This window comes from Hirundo rustica, chromosome 22 (genome assembly GCF_015227805.2).
Source record: "Hirundo rustica isolate bHirRus1 chromosome 22, bHirRus1.pri.v3, whole genome shotgun sequence".
Lineage (NCBI taxonomy): Eukaryota > Metazoa > Chordata > Aves > Passeriformes > Hirundinidae > Hirundo > Hirundo rustica.
The window spans coordinates 3,751,674-3,772,334 of NC_053471.1; the positions used below are offsets into that span (position 1 = coordinate 3,751,674).

At 47.5% G+C, this 20,661-nt stretch overlaps 1 protein-coding gene across 8 annotated transcripts in view; it reads right to left on the minus strand.

The window, feature by feature from the left end:
- The window catches only part of CAMTA1 (calmodulin binding transcription activator 1), a 234,096-nt gene that overhangs the window by 165,421 nt on the left and 48,014 nt on the right, over window positions 1-20,661 (minus strand). For all 8 annotated transcript variants that reach the window (XM_040084652.2, XM_040084651.2, XM_040084654.2 and 5 more), the window contains one exon: window positions 7,376-7,443. In XM_040084652.2, coding sequence (XP_039940586.1) covers window positions 7,376-7,443 — 68 coding nt within the window. The remainder of the gene's footprint in view (window positions 1-7,375; window positions 7,444-20,661) is intronic.

Sequence of the window (20,661 nt, forward strand, 5' to 3'; positions counted from 1 at the left end):
AGATGGAACCAGGACAGATGTTATTGGTCTCATCAAAATTTTGTAAACTGAACAGTGAAATGGAACAGCCTTATTTATCTTAATTTAGTTCATTCTTGACATTTACAAAATAAATACAGGAATAATACTATGGGAACAATTCACTCTCACTGATGGCAGCAGAAATCACACATGCTCTGACAAAGGACAGGGAGTGACATGGTTACTGTCTGCTGGAAGCAGAGGAGAGGGTGCCAGAGGATCCCCAAGAGATCCACCAGTACCTCTCAGCTCAACACCTCCCTGGAGCACCAAGTACATCCTTGCTGGACAGAGACAGGCAATGCTGAAAGGAGAAAGGGGAGGACTGCAAGGTGATGCTTTGAGATTGGATGGGCAGCGGGTTTCAAGTCACCACCAAAGAGGCAACTGAATTTCTGTCAGGAAAGCTTCAAGCTTTCACACTCCACCAGGAGGCTTCTGATGGGCTTTTACTGATGCTTCATCTCCCTCAGAATCAATAGCAAACAATAATCCCACGGCTAGGCATAAATCATGCTGCATAACTCGGCAAATCATCACGTGGGATGCCTTGGGACAGGGCCGCTTCTTTATTTCCAGAAACAGCACCATTAATGGTTTCTGCCTGCCAAGCAACAAAATTCCCACTTCACAGCACTGGAAATCTCCATCCTGCACTAAGCCCAGCCAGTGTCTCCACTTACTGCAGAGCAAATGCGGGCAAAGCTCATCTCAGCTGCTGGGTGTTGGTGATGGGGACAAGCCAGGGCGGCAGGAGGGCTGCAGAGGGACAGATGCCCACCCGCCCTGACACCAGTCCTGACCTGTGCCCACCTGCCTGGAGCCACAAAGCCACTCCTCACACCAGCCCAAACACACGCCCACCTGCCCAGGGCTGCAAGGCTGCTCCTAAAACCCCTTTTTCCACTTGTCATCGTGGTGATGCCGCTTCAGGTGCAGCAGCCCCAGGCAGCAGACAGCGCTGTCTGCTCACAGGAAACAAAGCTGCTGCAGCACGAGTCAGAAACTCAACGCTCCCACAAACAGCAGCTCTGAAAAACCCCGGCAGCACCTTCCCTCGTGTCTCTTTGCATCATGTCAGTAACTTACAGGAAACAAAACGGCCCAGCAGAGTTATCCGAGGGTGTGAGACTTTAGGTACATCTGTAATTAAAACACAGACACCAAAGCTGCGAAGCAGCGCCATAAAGCAGATCATTTTACAGCTGGCTGGGCTCCCTCTGATGTACTTGAGAACCATTTTTAAGTGACATAAAGTTTAACATACCGGTACATCTGCCTACCCACCAGATTCTACACGGAATTTAAAATTTAATTATATTAAAGTATTGTTACAGGGTGCGTAGCAAGAACGCCAACCAAGTGTAACTTGAGGAGACTCTTCGCCAGATTGTTGTAAATCTGTGTTTTCAGGACTAGGAAGGAAAAAAAGAAGAATTCAAACCTGAACACCTGTATCAATGCTCTCAGCTTCATTATTGCTCACCCATCATCAACTGCTTCACATTTGGGTTGTGCAGAATCACATACTCGTCCAGCGTTTCACTATAGTGTCAATGCACACCTACAGCACCTGTGCCTGCCAAGCAATTACTCCTCACACCACAGCAAAAGCAAAGCTTGCTCACTGCCTACACACAATTATTCAGCACCAAAAGGAAAACCTTGACGTCTGCAGGCAGCTCCTCACTTCCAACAACCACAACACAAACCAATCTGCCCTCTCCAGGCTGAGCAGCAGGTCCTCTGGGATGCTTCCAGCTGTTCTGCATACACAGGCACAAACATCCTCCCCCTAATTCCATGTTAACTGCACATGCTGGTTAACTTTCCAATGGGCAACCTAAATAACACTGTCCCCACCAGGAAATCAAAGCATCAACCCCCTGGGCAAAGGGCACCCTCTGCCCCAGGCTCAGGGGGCCCAATCCCTGCCAGCCCAAGATGGTCACAGTGCCTTGCTTCAGCCCTGTACTCCAACCTGGATGCAAAAATCCTTGTCAATAAATAAAGAAACCAAATAAACAGTTTATTTTTCATCAGTCGCTATTTGCAGCCATTAAGATGCAACAAGCAGTTGCTGGATGGTGTTTTTGACGCAGAGAATGTATTGGAAGAAACAAGGGAATATCATTAAGGGTCAATTAGGAGCAACTTAAAGGTTATTTTTGCATATCTTACCTCCTGGACAAAAGAAGGTTCTTCAGTGTCATATGAGAATATAAATTAAGTTGCAAAAGTCTTTAAAATGCGACAAAGACTTTCATTTTATTGCCGTTTAAAAGAGCTTGAAGAACAAACAGCAGGTCTCCTGCAGCTCTGCAGCCTGCACATATGACTCAGGAAAGGGCAGGTCCAAGGTGGTTCCACAACAGCCATCAAGCCCTGTCCTTCACACCCCCCTTTGATAGGAAGCACAGAATGCTGGACAATGTGGAATTGTCTGCCAGGTCTGGGTGTGACTGTCAGAAACCCCAGCCCAACACTTCTTCCATCACACTCTTTCCTTTCCTCTGTTCCACCCAGGACAAGGGCAGCTCCTCACTGATCTGCCTCACAGCCTGGAAGCCCCAGTCACAGGTCCAGTACAGGGGCTCACACACACCCAGCGGCCTCCTCAACCCTAAACATCCTCCCACGTGGGATCAAGAACAGTCAGAGCCTGCCAGATTCAGAATGTCAGTGTTGTCCAAGGCCATGTTGTTTTCCTGGCCATGCCCATTGACAGAAAAATCTACCAAGCCTTGCTGCAGGTGGATGGCTTTGCTGAATGGTTTCACTGCTTTGTTATCAGATAATTGCTTTTCCTGATGATTCCACGTTTTCCAGAGTTCTCTTCTCCTCCAAGGGGCAATGCTGCAGGACTCTTATGGGTCCACATGAAGAGGAGAAGGAGCCTTTGCACCCCAGCCCTGTGTGCCTGCAAAGCCAGGCAGTGGGGGCAGGTGTTTGTGTGCATGGACCAGCTGTGGAGCCACCATCTCTGACACAAATCCCTCTGATATGTGGGACAGTCCAAGCCTGGTGACCATGCACAGGGGCTGCAGAGCCATTGGTGGGCTGGAAGAGCCAACCTTCAGCTTTTGTGCCACGTGAATCCACAACAGAAACACAGACCTCTTGCCTTGGTTGTCCCAAGTTGGCCAGTGATACCTTCTCCTGTGACACAGCTCTTCCGAGCTGCCAGCGAAACACAGAGGAAAGCAGCTCTCCCAGAGGACCAGCAGCACACACCACGCTGGATTTGCCATGGAAGAATTCAGAAGGAATACTTGAAGACCATTGCCTGAGTCAGGCCAGGCATCTGGATGGCTCCCAGCAACTCTGCCCTAAGGTCACTTTACAATCAACATGGTAAGCTGCTGAAAGAATTCATTATTGGTGTCTCAACACCCCTGGACCACAGCAGCTAAAAATCTATACGAACTAAGGGCTCTTAAAACCATCTGTGCACTGTTTATTCTCTGCAGGGAAAATAAAGAGAAGGAAATACTGAAAGCAGCAAGAAGAAAGTGTTGAGAGTCATGAAATCTATAAAGTGTAAAGAGAGATGTGCCACATTTAGCAGGGATTATGTCAAGCAGCATCCTGAGCCAGGAGTGCTGACAGCACACACACGCTGCCTTCAACAAAGGAAAATAGGTCGTACACGACCCCAAACATGCCAGCAGAGCTTCCAGCAGCATGAGCAGAAAACCCAAATTTCAGCACTGCCCACGGGCAAGGTTAATGGCCCTGGATCCTATGGAGAGTACGAGCCACATGAGAGAGCAGGACCTTTAAAACGTGCCTTGAAAGCCTAAACAAGGTCTCAAGAGGACTTTTATTTGCAACAAGCACAAGGGGACACGGACAGAACTTGTGCCACCAATCACAGCTCCGGGCAGTTGCTTTTCCACAGCCTCCAGCTCCCACGAGCTTCTCCTCCACAGGGAGCCTCTGTCTCATTTCTAAGCAGCCAGGACATCCTGGCAGCAGCATCCACCCCATGCAGTGGGACAGCTCTCACGCAGAGCACACTGGAAAGAAGGCTCACAAAGTACTGGCCTAACACAGTGAATTAATAGCAAAGCACAATTGTTTTCAATCTTCATTTCAACCCAACCTTACCTAATCTCACTTTAACGACATAGAAAATGGAAATTCCCTTAATAATATAAGTTATGAATATTTATTACCCTATTTTTTACCTGAAAATGGAGTAATTCAATTAATTTTGCTATTAATTATTTAATACAGAATTAATATACTGCAAGATCCTAACTTTTCTTTACGATGCCGCTGATAAAGGTATCGCAGATAGGGGATGTTCCTTACACTGGACAGATGGACAGGTAAGGCACAAGATGTGCTTCCTGGGCAATGGGCACCTGGACAGGAGGTGGGGAGGCTCCATGGACTGCACCCATCGTGCTCTCACCATCGAGCAGGGCTTGTCCCCCCAGCAATGCTCGTGTCTTTTCCAAGACATGAAGCAGGAAGGGGCAGAAACACATCTGAACCGCATTCCCAGATGGAAAACTGACCTTGCAGCTTCTGTGCACAGCCAAGGCTTTTCCTTTGCCTGGGGCCCACTTGTGAAATAGTGAAATCACCTCAGATCACTCAAGAATATTTTTAAAATACTGTACAAATGCTAATGGCAGAAGGCACCTGGAAACAGAGAAGTAAAGTATCTTCCTCTGGCAGAATTCTTCTGGACTCAGAAAATTGACTTTGTCATTGAAATTCCAAAGTAAATAACAATTAAGTTCTACTTGATATATAAATGTCAAGTAATTTTTTTTTGTCATCGTGATTTGCATTTAAACTTGGAAAATGTCAGACACTTGGCCCTGCTGCATTAGCAGAACGCTTCCCCCGCCCCGCTGACGGAACACCCGCTGCAGATTACCCGACACATCATCAAGTAACAAAACACCATTCCAAGGGAGCCTCAAGGTCGATGCTTGCGAGGTGTACTTGCTAATTTATGTTGATCAACCGGAGCGCTCAAAAGACTGTTGTAATAATGCTCCAGTACATTTGTATCAGCGCATTCAATCAATCGGAGTCATTCAACAAGAAGTTTCATAAAAAAGCAATTTTAGGGACCTTTTCCAAAGGTTGGTCCTTCAATGCCACCATGACAGCAGGAGGGCCTTCCCTCCATGTCCATGACTAAAGCAATACCCAGGCGTGCTGCAATCATGGGAATCTCTGTTCGGGAAAGAGACGGAAACATTCAGAACGGCAAGCTGGGCTCCAAACCAGCTCCAAACCAGCTCATCCCTCACTGCCACCTTCTGCCTTAGCTCAGTGACCTGTGAGGCATCACAGCCCAGCCTGGCCTGACCCTCTGCAGCAGTTCCTTTGCTGGTGGCTGAGCTGGACAGCACCAAAACCCCGTCACCAACATGAACCCTCTGCCGACAGCTGCAGCAGCACCAGCTCCCACAGGCACCGTCCAGCCGCGCCCGGAGCCCCCACCGCATCCATCCAGCAGTGACTCCCCACAGCACACTATGCATCATCGTATTAGGAAACTCTGTGTGTGTCAGTGGTGCAATTAATTCTTATTAATTTTGTGAGATGAAATTAGTAGCACCCACAGCAGCAAACAAAGAACGGGGAGTGTTCCAGTTCAGTGCCAAATCGATGTCATTAATTCTGGAATACTGGGAGCCCTGATCGTAGCAGCTCAGCACTTAACTCTTCCAATTAATTTTTATATTAAAAAAAAAAAAAAAAAAAAAGAAAACTAACTCAACAATTTCAGAAGGACCTTGAACTCACGTCACAACTTTCCTTCTCCTGGGACATTCTTTCTTCCAAGTGTAAACACACAAGAGTAAGGTAAGGAAATGTTCATCAGAAAATTATTTTCATCCATTGCCTTTAGCAAACCAAGTTCTTAAGATCAGAAGATGCTGCTACAAAAACATTTATAATCTCGTATCTTTAATGATACCATGTAGAGCCAGACTAGCTAATGTGTTTTCTGACCCCTTAAAAAGCTTCTCTGGCAAAGGCTCAGTCAGAAATTATCTTGAATTAACGTTAAAACTGGGATTACCAACCCAGAAAAAACCATTGCTAATATTAACTGAATTACCTGCTGTTCTGCAGCCAAGGAGAGCCTCACAGCTGCCACCAGCAGGAAAGATCCATTCAGGGCCCTTCCACCACCACGGGGGTTCCAGGTCATGGAGAACCACTGAGAAAGCAATTGGGTTTCCCACATTTCCTTCCCAGGTGCTAAACTTTTTAATATGACAAGCAAATGCATTACTTACAGATGTCACAAAAATATACAGTCTAGGGGGAAAAAAGCCCACAAAAGTAAAACAACACAGCTCTTTCGCTCCTGTATTTCATGGAAAGCAGGTCCTCTGTGTGCCCCACCTGCAGCTGCACTGCAGAGGTGCAGAGAAGGCCTCCACGTCCATCCTCTCCTCAGTGGGTGCTGTGGAACACCTGGAATCAATCTGTGCTGTTCGTTAGGACACTGCTCCCTGTGTCCCACTGTGACCTCTGTCCCTGCTCCTGGCAGCACCTGGAGCACGCTGCCCCGGGCACCTGCAGCACCGGCCCCTGTAACGGATGATGCTGGGATGCAGGATGCTAGAATTGGCTTTTCTCTCACCTGGGTCACAGCAGGCTCCTTCCAATGGCCCAGCCCTCTGCAATAGGAAAGGGGTGGATCGGGAAAAAGAAAAACAGCAAAAGCCCAGCAAGACCAGAAAGCAAGAGTCGTTCTCTGTGTTAGCGAGACGTATGGAGCCAGAACATAGCTGAAACAGCAGGAAAACATCCACAGCCAAAATTCCATGTCTGGGTTCCCAGGAGAGCAAGAAGTTAAACATTTATGGCAGCATGAAGAAGACATGACATTTACTGAATAATAAACTGCAAACATGTCTGTTAATGCAGCTTTTTTGGGACCTCCTCACCATCAAACACTTAACCCCAGCAAGGGAAACACCAGAACGTAAACAGTCCCCTTGCCTGTCTGTGAACAGGTGGCACATGGTGGGGATGGTGCTTTTTTATTTATTTAAAGTTAGAGGCAAGGGAGCTCTGTCAAGATAAAAAGCCCACAACCTTGCTCTGAGGCTTCAGATCTGCTCATCTGAAGGGATACAATTAAATCCTGAGCGATCAGGTTAAAACTTTAACCTGCCAAGACTGTAGCTGTTCCATTTTTAATCAATCTGATTTCATTCAATAAAATGCTCATTAAGGCAATTAATGAGAGTTTGGTGTCACAAGCCATCAGGCATGACTGGGAGTTTCCACTTGGTGGTCAAGGCATTGATCAGTGAGTCAAGTCATCAGCGCGAGAGAGTCAATGTGCTGAGCAGGAGAACATTACCTGGTTTTGGGGGAGGTTGTTAGCCACTCCTCATGCTTTTCAAACGTTATTAAATAAGCTGCAATTTCCTGAAAGAGAAACGCAGAAAGAAAACAGAGTTACTTGCATGGCTGTGCTGGGAACTGGAAAGTTTTATAACAGAGACACGGGGCCGCCTACCCCAGGGCCAGGCTGCAGCTGAAATTGGGTTTTGACTGATAGAGCACGCTCAGTAAACGTTCACATCCATGCCACCGAGGCCAGGCTTTAACAGGACAATGAAGAGATGCAAATGAGGAAAGGCATTAACATTTTCCAGCACAGAGAATTTGCTGGTAACTGTGGTGACCACGGCATCGCCGCGAGTCCGGTGTGACGTCAGGAAGCAAAGGGGAGGGTAGCGACAATACGGACACGGGGAGCTAAATAAAATATTTATAAATAGAACAGCATCACTGCAGAGAGAATTACTGAATTATTAATCGTTGCCATAAAAAGCCAGCGGGTGACATCAACGTAAGTCATTGCTCCCACTTGCAGGAATGATACGGGCGATTACTTCCAGATCAGAACTGATTTGTTTGCAGGAAATTATCGGTGCCAGCGAGACAATTCACGACAGTACCTGTAAACAGGCCTGACAGTGCCTGTAAACAGGCCTGAGGAACACGGGACAGACGTTCATCCATTTCTTGGGTACAAACCCGGGGTGGTTGCAAGGTGGTAACTGTCACAACAACAGCAGTGTCCCGATATCTAGAGATGGCCACGGACTCCTGGGACTGTGCTGAAAATAAGCGCCCTGAGATATACCCAGAAAAATGTAGGGTTTTGACGGTTATCTTCCAAAAATTACCTCTCAGATGGGCCTGCATAGCAAAAGCTGAACAAGTGAGGTCTTGTGAGGTCAGTGAAACTGCCTTCAATGCACAAATGCCTCAAATCAGACCCCCAAAACACATGCAGTACCATCTCCAGAGCCACTGCAAGAGAAGAGTCCCCAGGCTGTACCTCCCAAGAGTACAACACACGCCAGCGCCAGGGCTTTCCACCAGGAGAGGGGTTTTTTATTATTTTTTTTTAGCTAGCTCTATATAAGGGCTGTCACTTACAGTACCAAAGCTAAAAACCCCCACAGTGCTCTCCAACCAGCTGGCCCAAGCATCTGCTAGAGCCACAAAATGCAATTATATTACTCCCAAACGAGACGTAAAAATATCTTGTTTCCAATACTCTTGGTTTTAAGACTCATACTTAATGTCCTCTGGGCATTGCGGCGGTGCCAGATCTCCGTGTTATGTACTTTATTAGAGCTGTGTGAATGTCATATTAATGACTCCTGACCAACATGTTTACACTGCAAATAAATTCTCCTGGAATCCATCGACACACCCCTTGTTTCCCAAGCCAGTCTCTGCAGGTTTAAGGGATCCCCATACACGCACATGACAGAGCAGCAGCATGAAGCTCCAAAAACTCCTCTTTTTAATTTCTGGCTAATGGCTGAATAAAATTCAGCATCAAAGAAAGCCAGTGCAGACTTCTCCACTGACACTGATGACCTTCCCAATCCTCACAGTTTCACAGCAGCTGCACCTGAATCAGATGCAAGTGCTGAAATCTGGATGCTACAAGTCCAAAAAGGTCTGACCCCAGATTTCCAACGGGCTAAAACCAGCAAAGAACTCTGTAACTAAAATTCTTTGGAAAAGATGAAAAAATATCTCTGGGTTTTTTTGAAGCCAGTGCAGTAATTCCACCAAAAGTGCTGCAATCAGCAGAGCTCTATTCCCAACCCATCCCACGTAATGTGTCCTCAGCTCACTATGCTACAAACCAGTGTCACCTCACGCTGTACAGTAAGATGAGCTCTGGAGAGACTGAGGAACACCCAGGAGCACCCTGCACATTCTCTCCAACACCAGGCAAGCAAGCATTTACAGAAACAAACCCCTTCAATGCCAAGACCCTTTAGGGGGTTCAGATTAGTCTAGGATTTTGCCTATTCCTACTAAAATTCAACTGCTGTAAGGACAATTAAGCCATTTTAAACTTTTGTGGCTGAACAAATACATTGCTATGGCATAGAAACCCGAAGTATTTCAGGTGAAGGAACTCAGCCTAACCCACGGCTCATTCACTCTGTTCCTTCCTGCCAGCCCATGTCAGGCACATGTGAAAACCTAAAAGTGTCACCAACTGGAGGAGGGGCAGCAACAAGAGGCTCCCATGCGAGGCAGAACACAGGTTCCCACTCTGCTGGCCTGGCCTACTCATGTTTGGGCAGAGGAAAGGCCAAGCTGCCAGTCAGTGCCACAGATGCACATCAGGGAAGGAGGATGCTCTTCTCTGCTGTGAAACCCCCTTAAACCCCATTCCTTATAAATTCTGCTTTCTGTAACTACAACTTTGTGTCAGCTCTGCGGAGGAAAGTGCTTAACCCAGCAGCAGTGGTTGATCAGAGGTTTGCACCAGATGCCTCACCCTATCTACATGGTGGGGCACAGTCAGGGCTGCAGAGGTAGGGCTGGGGTTCAGCAGCTGCATGAGCCGAGTACCCTGCTGCCACACCAACACCCTTCTTCCCTTTGAAAAAAGAGGGAAGAAATAGATTTATCACCAGAAGACACAAAGTCATTAAATAATTAAAAACAAAACTATGGGCACAATAAAAGCCCTCTGATAAAACCCTGCATTTTAATGTGTGTTAATTCCCCTAATGATTCTTTCTGTGTCTCACAGGGTCAAATCAATGTCCTCTCAAAAAAAATCCAATTATATCCCATTCATCGTATCTTTGGAGCAAGGCTATTGTTTGCTTTTGTCTGCTATCAAACCCTTTCCCCATTGCTTCTTGCCCAAGACTACAAACGAAAGGCAGCGTGGCACCAGCAAGGTCAGACGAGACAGAGCTGGCTCTGAAAGCCCTGCTGGTCCTGGCTCCTCTGTGACTGCACAGCAAGAGACAGAAATCAAGGGACGCGTGCACATGACACAAACGCTCAGTCCCCCCGCAGCACCAGTCAGGCCAGGTGGCATTAGGGGGACCCCAAGGCCACACAAGTTTATCTCCATGGCCAAGGGCACCACACACCATGGGCAGCAGCCCCTGTGCCAGGACGTCCCACCCAGACCCACATCTCCTCCATCCCAGCTCTGAAATTACTGTCAGCATGAACTGAGTGAGCGTTGTTGTCAAAGGGTGAACCACTGAAAGCTGTGTGGATCCAGCTCCACTTCCGAGTGTGTTGGCCAGTCCCAGGGCAATGCTCAGCACACGGCTTTCCCTCTCTGAGTGCCCGCAGGACTGAGCCCACCACTCACACTGGTGAGAACAGGCTTGCTTGACCATCTCAGGGAATAACCCCATAAAGCAATGAGGTTATTTGACATTCAAATCACTCGAGCTGTGTTTTATCCTAAACTTGGTCAGATAATTCTGTGGTTTAGTTCAGACTTGGTTGCTCGGGCTGGAAGCATTTTATCTAGGAGCACATTTATTTTTATTTTGCACTTCCCAGTTTGTTTAGATTATTAGTGTGAATGCACCAGGGAGCCACCAGCTGGGAAGCCCAGCGAGCTGCACGAGACAGAACATAAGCAGCTCCATCATCTCCAGACAACTGCCACCAAGGATGTTCCCTCTGCTCCCTCAGCCTCGTGCCAGCGTGGCACCACTCAGCCTGGCGTTCCCAGCTCAGGCACGGTGGCAGAGCCACCAGACAATCCCCACCCAATGCTACGTGACTGCAGCTCCTCAGACACTTCAATATTTAATGTCAGCACGTAACGGCCCAGAGCCGTGGCACATGGGCACATGACCTGATCTCACCCGCCAGGTCCCAGCCGGGTGGCAGTGCCGCAGCCAGTGGCGCAGGGACAGGGACAGCAGGGAGGAAGAAGCTCCCTCGATGCACTGAGTGCTGCCCAGCAGCTGCTGCAAAGCTGTCCTCCTTCATGCACAGGAGCCAGAGAGGACATGGCCACAAAGCACAGGACAGACTGACTGGCAGGGATCCGGCGGTGTCACAGAGGCCCAGGACCCATCGTGCACAGGAAGGTGCCAACTCTGCTCAGAGCTGAAGGGTTTCCGGTGAACACACCCATTTTTTTTGGAAGAAAAAAAGTATGTTATAAAAAACTCTGAAACAGACAATTAATGGGCTCCCTAAAGCCATGGATTGAGTGTTGATTCCTTCCTTCTAGCTCAACGCCCTCCAGGTCATCCTGCATCACCACAAGGTATCGGTAATTCCCACCTGACCTCTAAAAATAAGAGAAACTTCAAGGAAGAAGGATTGCAGGATTCCCTGGGCCAGGCAGCTCTAGTCACCATCTGGTCTCAAAGCAACATGTAATTCATTAAAAAAAGTCTGAATTTCAAGTTATTACTTTGTATGAATTATACACACCTGAATTAATAAGCCTGAATCTATGCATATGTTAGGAGAAAGCAGAAGAGTTTCTACTCATCCCTAGATTTAGACCACAGAGCTAATAAAGTTGCTATCTCTTAAGCAAGCACATTTATTCTCTTAGGAATTCACCATGTCCTCTCTGCAATAAAGACAAATTCCAGCCCATCACTTCCTTATCATCCTTCTGCTCTGAAATGAAAATAAAAATTCATGTTGACTATGGACCATCTTCTCAGCTGGGATTGAGCCATTTTCATTTTCTACCCATCCCCACTCTCAAAGCCATTAATATTCTGTATATCCCAACTACAAACTGCTCTGAACACAGCACAGAGCAGGCTCACACCACCTTGTTCAGCATCATGGGCACAAAAATCACAATCCCATTGCATTTGCCCAGTTGTTTGGCCTAAATCAGCAACACTATCAAAGAGATATTGCTCATGAGCTGAGTGAAACAAAGAACAAAGGCAAAGTGAGCCCACGAGTGTCCCGCAGGGACAGGAGGGTCAGGTGGCTGCAGGCTGACAACACCTGTCAGTGACAAAACACTCCTACACCAGAATGTTTCACTGCCATTTCAGGCACGCCTTGGTTTGGTCTTGAAGTGTTACCTGTCTGCAACTTCTCAAAGCAGAAACATTGATCTGCCTATGCTGAAGCTGAGAAAGGGATAAAGCTCAAATTACTGCTGTTTTGCTGACAATCTGTCTCAGCACTACAAGCTGTGGCTGGAGGTCGGAGGTTGCCCAGGGCTGCCCAGCCAGGGCACGTGTCAGGCTACCCTTGCACAGATTTGGTTTTCCAACTGAAGCCACGAATTTCCTGCCAAGTGCAAAGGCATTTATTCATACTTGTGAAAATACCACGGACTGGCTGAAGCCAGACTCTTGCTCTGTTGCCCTAATGGATGAAACCCTCACCATTTGGGGGCCCACAGTGTTGCCTTCCCTTGTTTTGCAGAGAGCAGGAGACGGCCCACAGCCTGCTGGCTGCTGCTGTCCCCCTTACCCAGCCAGCCTGGCTGAGCTCACCTCTGCAGGAAAAGGCCTGAGGGCAGCCCTGGCAGCACTGGCTGGTGCCACAGGACAGTAAAGCCACTGAGTATGAAATGCCTGTGCTTTGGGAGATGCTCGCCTTGGCTCCCTGCATGGCAGAGAGCAGTGGGATTGCAGGAGAGGGGATGTTTTCATTAATAATGGTGTCTCACCAACCATCTGCTAAAGGTCCACACTATTAATTTAACAGGGAAAAAAATTGAATAGATTACTCTACAGTTTTCAATTAAAGTACATGATGTCTTCAAACCGCAATCTTAATTAGGTATTATAGGGTGACATTTAGGAATCCTGAGCTGTGATGGCTGATCAAGTCATCTGACTGCGATGGTGTTCCACTGCACTGCTGGGGCCTCATGCACCCAGCCCTGTCAGGAAAGCTGTCTGTCCTCAGATTCCACCGCTGGAGCAGCTCTGACAAACTCCTGGGGTTAAAGGACCACAACAGTGAAACCCATGGCAGCTTTGGCACAAAAAACAAACAAACAAAAAAAAACCAGCTGCAAAACAGAGTAGGCACAGTCCCAAAGAAAACTTATGGAAAGGGGCAGAAAAAAGGGAAAAAAGTAAACAAAGTGGAAAGAAAGGGGAAAAAAAAAAAAAAAAAAAAAAAAAAAAAAAAAAAAAAAAAAAAAAAAAAAACCACCAAACCTAACAAATGGACAACTCAAACACTTTATTTTATTTTCATGGTTAAACCTAATCTGAAAAAACTTGATTTGGACAAGAAATAATTTTCTCTAAAACATTTGAAAGGAGAAGGAAAAAAAACCCAATCAAGAGCACAAGCAGTGACCAACAGGCACTGGAACTGAACAAGATCTGCTGAGCTCCTTCACCTGCCAAACACATGGACAAGAGCAAACTGAAACACACACTGGGTCTTTAGAAAAGCAAGAGCATAACTGGGCACAGCCCCCAGCCATGGCTGCCCTGAACCACTCAGATGTGCCATTAGTCACAAGTAAGAGCAAAGTCAGCCCTTGCATCAGCCCATGCCTAATAGGATTAGGATGGATTTTATCTTCCATTTAGGCCCACACTGAGGGACAGTTAGTAAAACAGAGCAGTAACAAATAATGCCCAGTCCTGAGTTACTGAAAAACACCCAAAGGTCATTATGTGATTTTTTTTTTCCTTTTAAATGACCTTGGACTAAACCCTGTGATTTAAAGAACCATGAACACTGGCATCCTGCTGGCACTGCTGGTTCAGTTCACTTGTCCTCTGCAGCCTGAAAAAAAAATGCAGTGCAATTAAAAAAAAAGAAGAAAATTCACTAAGATCCCTGTGTTTACCATGCATTAATTACAGCGTAATAGTAAAAACCTCGGTTATTATACACAATTCGAGCACGTGGCTTGAAGATGCCAAAGGCGCATTCCCCTGCTCCACAGTGGGCATTTGGCACCATCAGAGATGCTGCCCTGCCCTCGACTCGCACAGAAACCAGGAGGAACACGGGATGCTCTGCTGCTCTCCTCCACCAAGTGACAAAGTCTGGCTGCATCACGGGGGATGGAGCAGATCCCCTGTGATCCTGCCCATGCTGTGGCCTCCCCCCAGCCTGGACAATCCCTCCTGCCACGGGGGACACAGCTGTGCCCAGCGAGGTGAGAACACCAGGGCCTGCTCCATTTGCCTTCTCTTGCATGGAGACAGCAGCAAGTCCTTCCAAAGTCCTTCAAATGCAAGGATCATTAAAAGGGAAATATCCCCAGAAATTGCCCCTTTCTAAATACTCCTCGCTCCCATATGCTCTGACATAATAATGTGCCACAGTCCTGCAGAACTGCCTTTTCAGCATGTTTTCGCATTATGCCTAATTCTGTCAGAGTTTTTCAGTCCCACGTAACGACAGCTCAATGCAGAGTCAGATATAAATCTGGCTTAAGAGACTCTCACCAGGAATTCATTTAAAACTGTAAATGTTAAAAGATTCTGCGGCTGATTTATGGCATTTTCTTATTTCAAACAGAATTAAAATCCTTCTTAAAAGATACATATTCAATCATGATAAAAGCTGCATTCAAATGACGCTGGTCAGACTGAGAGCCACAAAGCCCAGAAATCTGGGAATAGCAGGGGAATCCAGGAATAGCAGGGACGGGGACATTTTACTGGTTCAGCCAATGCTTTGCTGTCATGTCACCACCTCGGTCTCACATCTTCATTAGTGCAAACGGGAGTCCTGGATGCTGGTGCTTTCATGCTCCATCTATCCCACTCAAGCCCAAGCACAAGGATCCCTTTTCCTGAAGATCCAGTGGAACAGAAAAGCTGCTACATCTGAAGTCATTACTGAACAGGTTTATTCATTTCCCATTGTTTACAATTAAGGTTTTCCCAGCTCAGTCAATACCACACAAGTGTCCTGTACCACTGTGCAAACAACATTTAGTGTTAAAAAATATATATCCATGCTACTCATTATCATCATTCCTAGAAGAATTGTTCATGTTTTGCATTTGTGAACAGAGAACACGGTAGAGCCTTGAGTCTCACAGCACAGCCCTGTACCCAAGCATGGCCAGGCTGATGAAAACTCAGCAACAGTGTCTGGAATGAACCTGTGCAGGCAGCACCAGCACAATTCACAAAGGGGTTTTAAGCACTCAAGATACCAAAAGAACCATAGTCTTTGAGAGGGTCATGGCTTCTGTCTTTCATTCCTAGAGGCACGTTGCCTGACCTGTACAGGAGTCCTTAATCTCATGCTGCTTCACTGAAATAAAAAATCTAAATGGAAGGACCAATATCAAATACAAGAGTAAACAAGTAGAAGCAGCCAGAAAAGGCATTATTCAGACATTTATGTAATTAATTGTTTGTTATTCAGAAGCCACAGAGCCATTAGCAGAAAGCGAAGGCTCTCTGCACTGTACTACACAAGATGCTTCCAACACCTCAGAGAGTTGGTTCTGTCCCAGGCCCAGCTCAGGCCCAAGCCAGTCACGCTGATGTCCCCAGCTCCCAGCTGGTGCTGCTGGGTTGATTGGTTTTAGTGGGGTTTCTTCGTTTGGGGTTTTTCTCCCCAGATCTTCCTTGGTAAATTCAGAATCACAGAATATACTGAGTTGGAAGAGACCCTGAAGGATCATAAAGTCAAACATATAACTGAATGAGTCATATGGGGATTGAACCTGTGATGTTGGCATTATTCACACCATGCTCTAATCAAATGAGCTGATCTCAGGGTCACTTTGACGGATTCTTCACAAAACTGGGAACAACAAGTCCAGTTTCTGGAGGCAGCTCCCAAGTGCTGATCAGCTCCAGTGAACTCACAACACCCAGAGCTGTCATCAAACCATCCTCCCTTCCGTGGGGGCATGAAAGGGGAAATATTTCTGCCCCATGCCAGGATCCAGCCATGATGATTAACCAGGGCCTGTGGCCCAGGGGGCACAGCAGGTCTGCCCCCAGAGTGGCTGGCAGTTGCCAGCTGGCTCCCGTCTGTGGAAACTGTCCCTCTGACATGGAATTATCGTGTGTGTTGGCACTGCAAGGAAACAACCATAAAACCAGGGCACCATCAGGGAACTGTAAATTCCTTGTGAGTTATTTTCAGACTTCTAAAAGTTTAGTTAATCCTCACCTTTAAGAGAACATATAAGAAAAAAATGACAAAGGAAAAAAAAAGGTCCAGAAAAAAAGGATGCTTGTGTGAAAAAGCCATTTCCCATTCTGAGCAGTGCCAGGACAGCAACCTAGCCAAAGTGCCCAGGATTCCCTGTATTTATCCTTGGAAAGGGGTTGACCAGAAGGCTGGTGAAAGGCAGGGCTGATGCCATGTCACGCCAGTGACCTCTGGACTGCAAGCACACAGAGCATTGCTGTGGGCTGTGCTGGGGCTGCTGTGTCCTTTCTCATGGAGAGGAGCTGGCAGAGAGCATGGATGCTGCTTTCCAAAGGTTAAGCATCACAGGCGATTTCATGCTCTTTTTATTTCTAAGTGGTTGATTTTTGTTGGGTTTGGTTTTTTTTTTTTTTTAATAATCATAAATCCCAACATCTGTTCCCAGGGCGGGAGCCCTTTGGCTCTGTGCTCAGCCAGGGAAGGGAACGTGGCTGCCAGTGGCTGCTGCAGGTGTTATTTTTAGTGCGACAGCTATTTACCAGCTCTGTTCCCAGAGGGAATTCAGGGAGTAAAAGGGATGCTGATGCATTTCTTTCTAAATATAGAAAAGGGGGTGAGCCACCACTCGCAGTGTGGCTGCAGCTTCCTGCTCCTGCTGGGATGTGGCCTCAGCAAGGGAGATGTGGCCCCAGTGGTACCCAACACCACGGTGGGGCCACCTCGGCACAGGCTCCCCATGCACCACATTCTAACTTTCAAGCTGGTGTTTGGAAAAAGGCTTTTTAAAAGTAGCTCTTTAAACTAATTGGCTTCACTTTGAAGCCCTGATCCTGTAATGAATGGCTCCCGAAATCAAACAAAGCATTTCCAACACCAAGAAAATTGCCTGTTATGAAAGCAGAACATTTTTAGGGTAATATTGACTTTAACGCTCTGTCAAGGCACATTGACAGCAGGATGAAAACAGCCCTCCCTCTGCTCACCCAGCTCGAATCCAGCTGCTGAGAGGGGACCCTGAACACTCAAGTCAGGCTGTGCTTTACATCCCCAGGAGTGTGCTCGTTTCCTATTTGTTCAAAAATATAAAAGAATTAAAATCTTGCTGATCAAAGATAGGTATGTGTTTCAGAATCACTCTGCTCTTCTCTGGTTTTAAGGCTTAAAAGTTCTGGAGAGGCAGTTTTGACATCCAGGAGCTCTGCAGGGCCGGACAGATGGGGATTCCTGGTTGAACTCCTTTTATATTTCCTTTATTGCTTCCTATTTACCAATGACCTGGAAACGAGCAGTGTGAAGGTGCCACTTGAACATGACAGAAGGCATTTCCGAGTGAGGTTCAGACAGGCTGGAAAACCAGCCCAGAACCCTGAACTACACACTGGGCAAATGACTGACACAACACCGAGTGCGTGGGATGCAAAAAACATAAAGTAATGGGGATTGGAAGAGCAAGATGCATTATTCATCCAGGCTGTGAGGCCTTAGTGGCATTACCACTGAGTAAGTGAGGGCATCGGGGCATCGGGGCATCAGGGCACAGCACAGTGTGTACCTTGGGTGTACCTGTATCACTGTGAGCCACAATGGTCACCCCAGATCCACTCTGTGCTTTCCAAGGCTCCTGCTCTGGGCAGCCTCAGGATACAGAGAGACCTGTGTATCTATAAATATGTATACAGATACTCAAACACACACTCCTTGGGACACTTCATTTCCCTCTATAGTTCCCTGAAGGGAGACCACTTACAGAGCAGAAGAAAAAGAGTTTAATGAATTAAAGTGCACTTAAGTTAGGGAACACTAATGAAGTCACACCTTAATTTGGTATAATTGAGAACCCAGCCCTGGTCATTGTTTGGATTCTGAACTGCAATTTCTGGTCACATGGAAATTAGCAGCTACCTCCTCCCAGAACAACCTGCTGAGAATGAAGTGCTGGTCACCCAACACCTGCTGCAGCTCTCTGTTTCTATGGGGGAAAGCACTGAGATTCCCCTGTTATTTCCCATTGCTGAGGTTCTCACTGCCTTACTTGGCCCTGATTTACCCTGCAATCATCCAAGAGCAGTGCCAGCTGAGGGGCCTCACTCTCAAGGACACCATGGGCAGGCTCAGCACCCCCAAGGGCAGCCCAGCCACAGCTCCAGAGGGCTCAGCAGTGCTGAACGTGCTGGGCACACAGAGATGGCATCCAGGGGCCGGCGTGCCACAAGGGACAGCTTGGCAGGCCCATGCCAGGGATGGGCTCTGTGCCTGCCCCAGCTATGCCCCGGGAATATTTCACAACAGGGCAGCTCCCGGGCCCTGCACATCCTGCTGCCAAGAGGAGTCTCTGGCACGTGCAGACAGCTTCTTGTCTGCACTTAAAATACTATTTGACTAAAAAAAGAAAAAAAGAAAGAAAAAGGAAACAAATTGTGTTTTGTGGGACTGGGAGCATCAAGAGCAGAAATGGCAGCAGAAGCAATTCTTACTTGAGCCACGCTGCCAAGCTGAAAACACTTCGGCTGTGCCTGTGTGTGCCCTTGCCTTCAGCTGATGTGGCTCCCACTTGCTTGGCTCCAAATGGGGAGGAAAAATGCCATTTCCTCAGTGCCTACCCTGGAGCACTGTGAGGAGTGATGAAGAGGAAAGGCTGCACTGTTTCAGACACACAAAGAATACACAGAAGTAGAAAAACGTCATCCCATCACTTAATAGATGCAAATTATGTTAAATATTTCATTCATTAAATGGCTCAGGTTATTACTGAATTGTACCTTAAGCTGTTCAGAAAGTTCATTCTTCTTGCACTTGCTCAGTAACGTGAAATAACCGACTGAAATGAATATTTTACAGTTTGTGCAGACAGAACATCTATTAACAATTCTTTCCCTCTCAGAGTCCCTCTCCTAAGGAGGTTTCAACCACCATGTGACTTAAATTATCCGGAGAGAATGAATTCTGATTTATTTTTAAAAGTTTAGTTTATTCCCAGTTTGGAAGAGCCCAGCAACCTGGGAGGACCCAAACACAACCCTGCTGGGAGAGAAGCACACCTATCGAGCTATTTCCCAAAAGCCAGTGAGGAGAGCCAGGGGAGAGGAAAGCTGCCACAGAATTTGGGAATTTTCCTTACTCTAAGCCCAGACAGTTGCACTGTTCACAGGGACAAGCTCCTGCAATAGCCCATAACGTGCCACGGGTCCTCCGGGATTTCATACGACTAATGTGAAGTGACAGGGCTCTGGCTCCCGCCATCCCCTGTCCCGGCCATCCCTGGGCCAGATGAGGGGGAAGGGGCCAACACAGGCAGCTCCGGCTGCTTCCAGCCTCACCAACAGCGCAGGCAGCAGTGTCCTCCCCCATGGTGGCAGGGTCATTACCGGTTCCAACTAAGGGAGCAGGTCCCAATTAACCCACCAGCACACTCCAGCAGGTCCCAGCCCCGTGGCTCAGCACACAGACCCCCCTCCTTGGGGCGAGGGCAGGACACAGCACACCCCAGCGTATGCCCAGAACACTGGCACGACACAGGCAGCCTCCACCACCCTCCACGGCACCGCCTCCCACCACGACTTTCCCTTTCGCACGCCACGGGCAGCTCCCAGGGAAAACCCACTGGGCTTCAACCCAGCTCCTAACACGGTGTGGCAGCCACATCTCTATGAACTTCCAGGCTTAGAGGAGACAGATGGATAAAAATAATTATCATTGGAATGGTGACTCTGGCATCTAAGTCAGTCCCTGGCCAGTGATCCGGGAAAGGCGGCTCCCTCTGGCAGAAGCGTGTCCCTGGGATGGAGGTTTACAGCCTCAGCTGAGCAGACACCCTGCAATGTCTCATCAATCTCAGCTGGGAAAAACCTTTCAATTTCCAACGGGAATATGCAAACCAGGCTCCGCACTGTAAATCTTCCTTTGCGGCGCTAAGGAGATAAGTAGGACCTATTAACCTCCCATGTTATTTCCAACTTCATTATTGGAGCTGACACAGGGAGAGCACACGGTGACGGCTCTTTTTGGCACAGTGCATGTAAATCGCTTTCTCAAAGGAAATTACTTCTCTGGGCTGAATGTTATTAATCTAAATTCTCCCTTAGTCAAATTGTTGTCCGTAATAAATATGGAACAGGTTGCTACGCTCATCTCTGAGGGCATCCTAATCCAGCTGCAGGTTTTCCCCTCAATTTGAAGGAGCTCCTGAGGAGCTCCTCTGTGAGAGCAGCCTTCAGCCAAGGATGGGACCATCCACCCCAATGTCACCCAGCA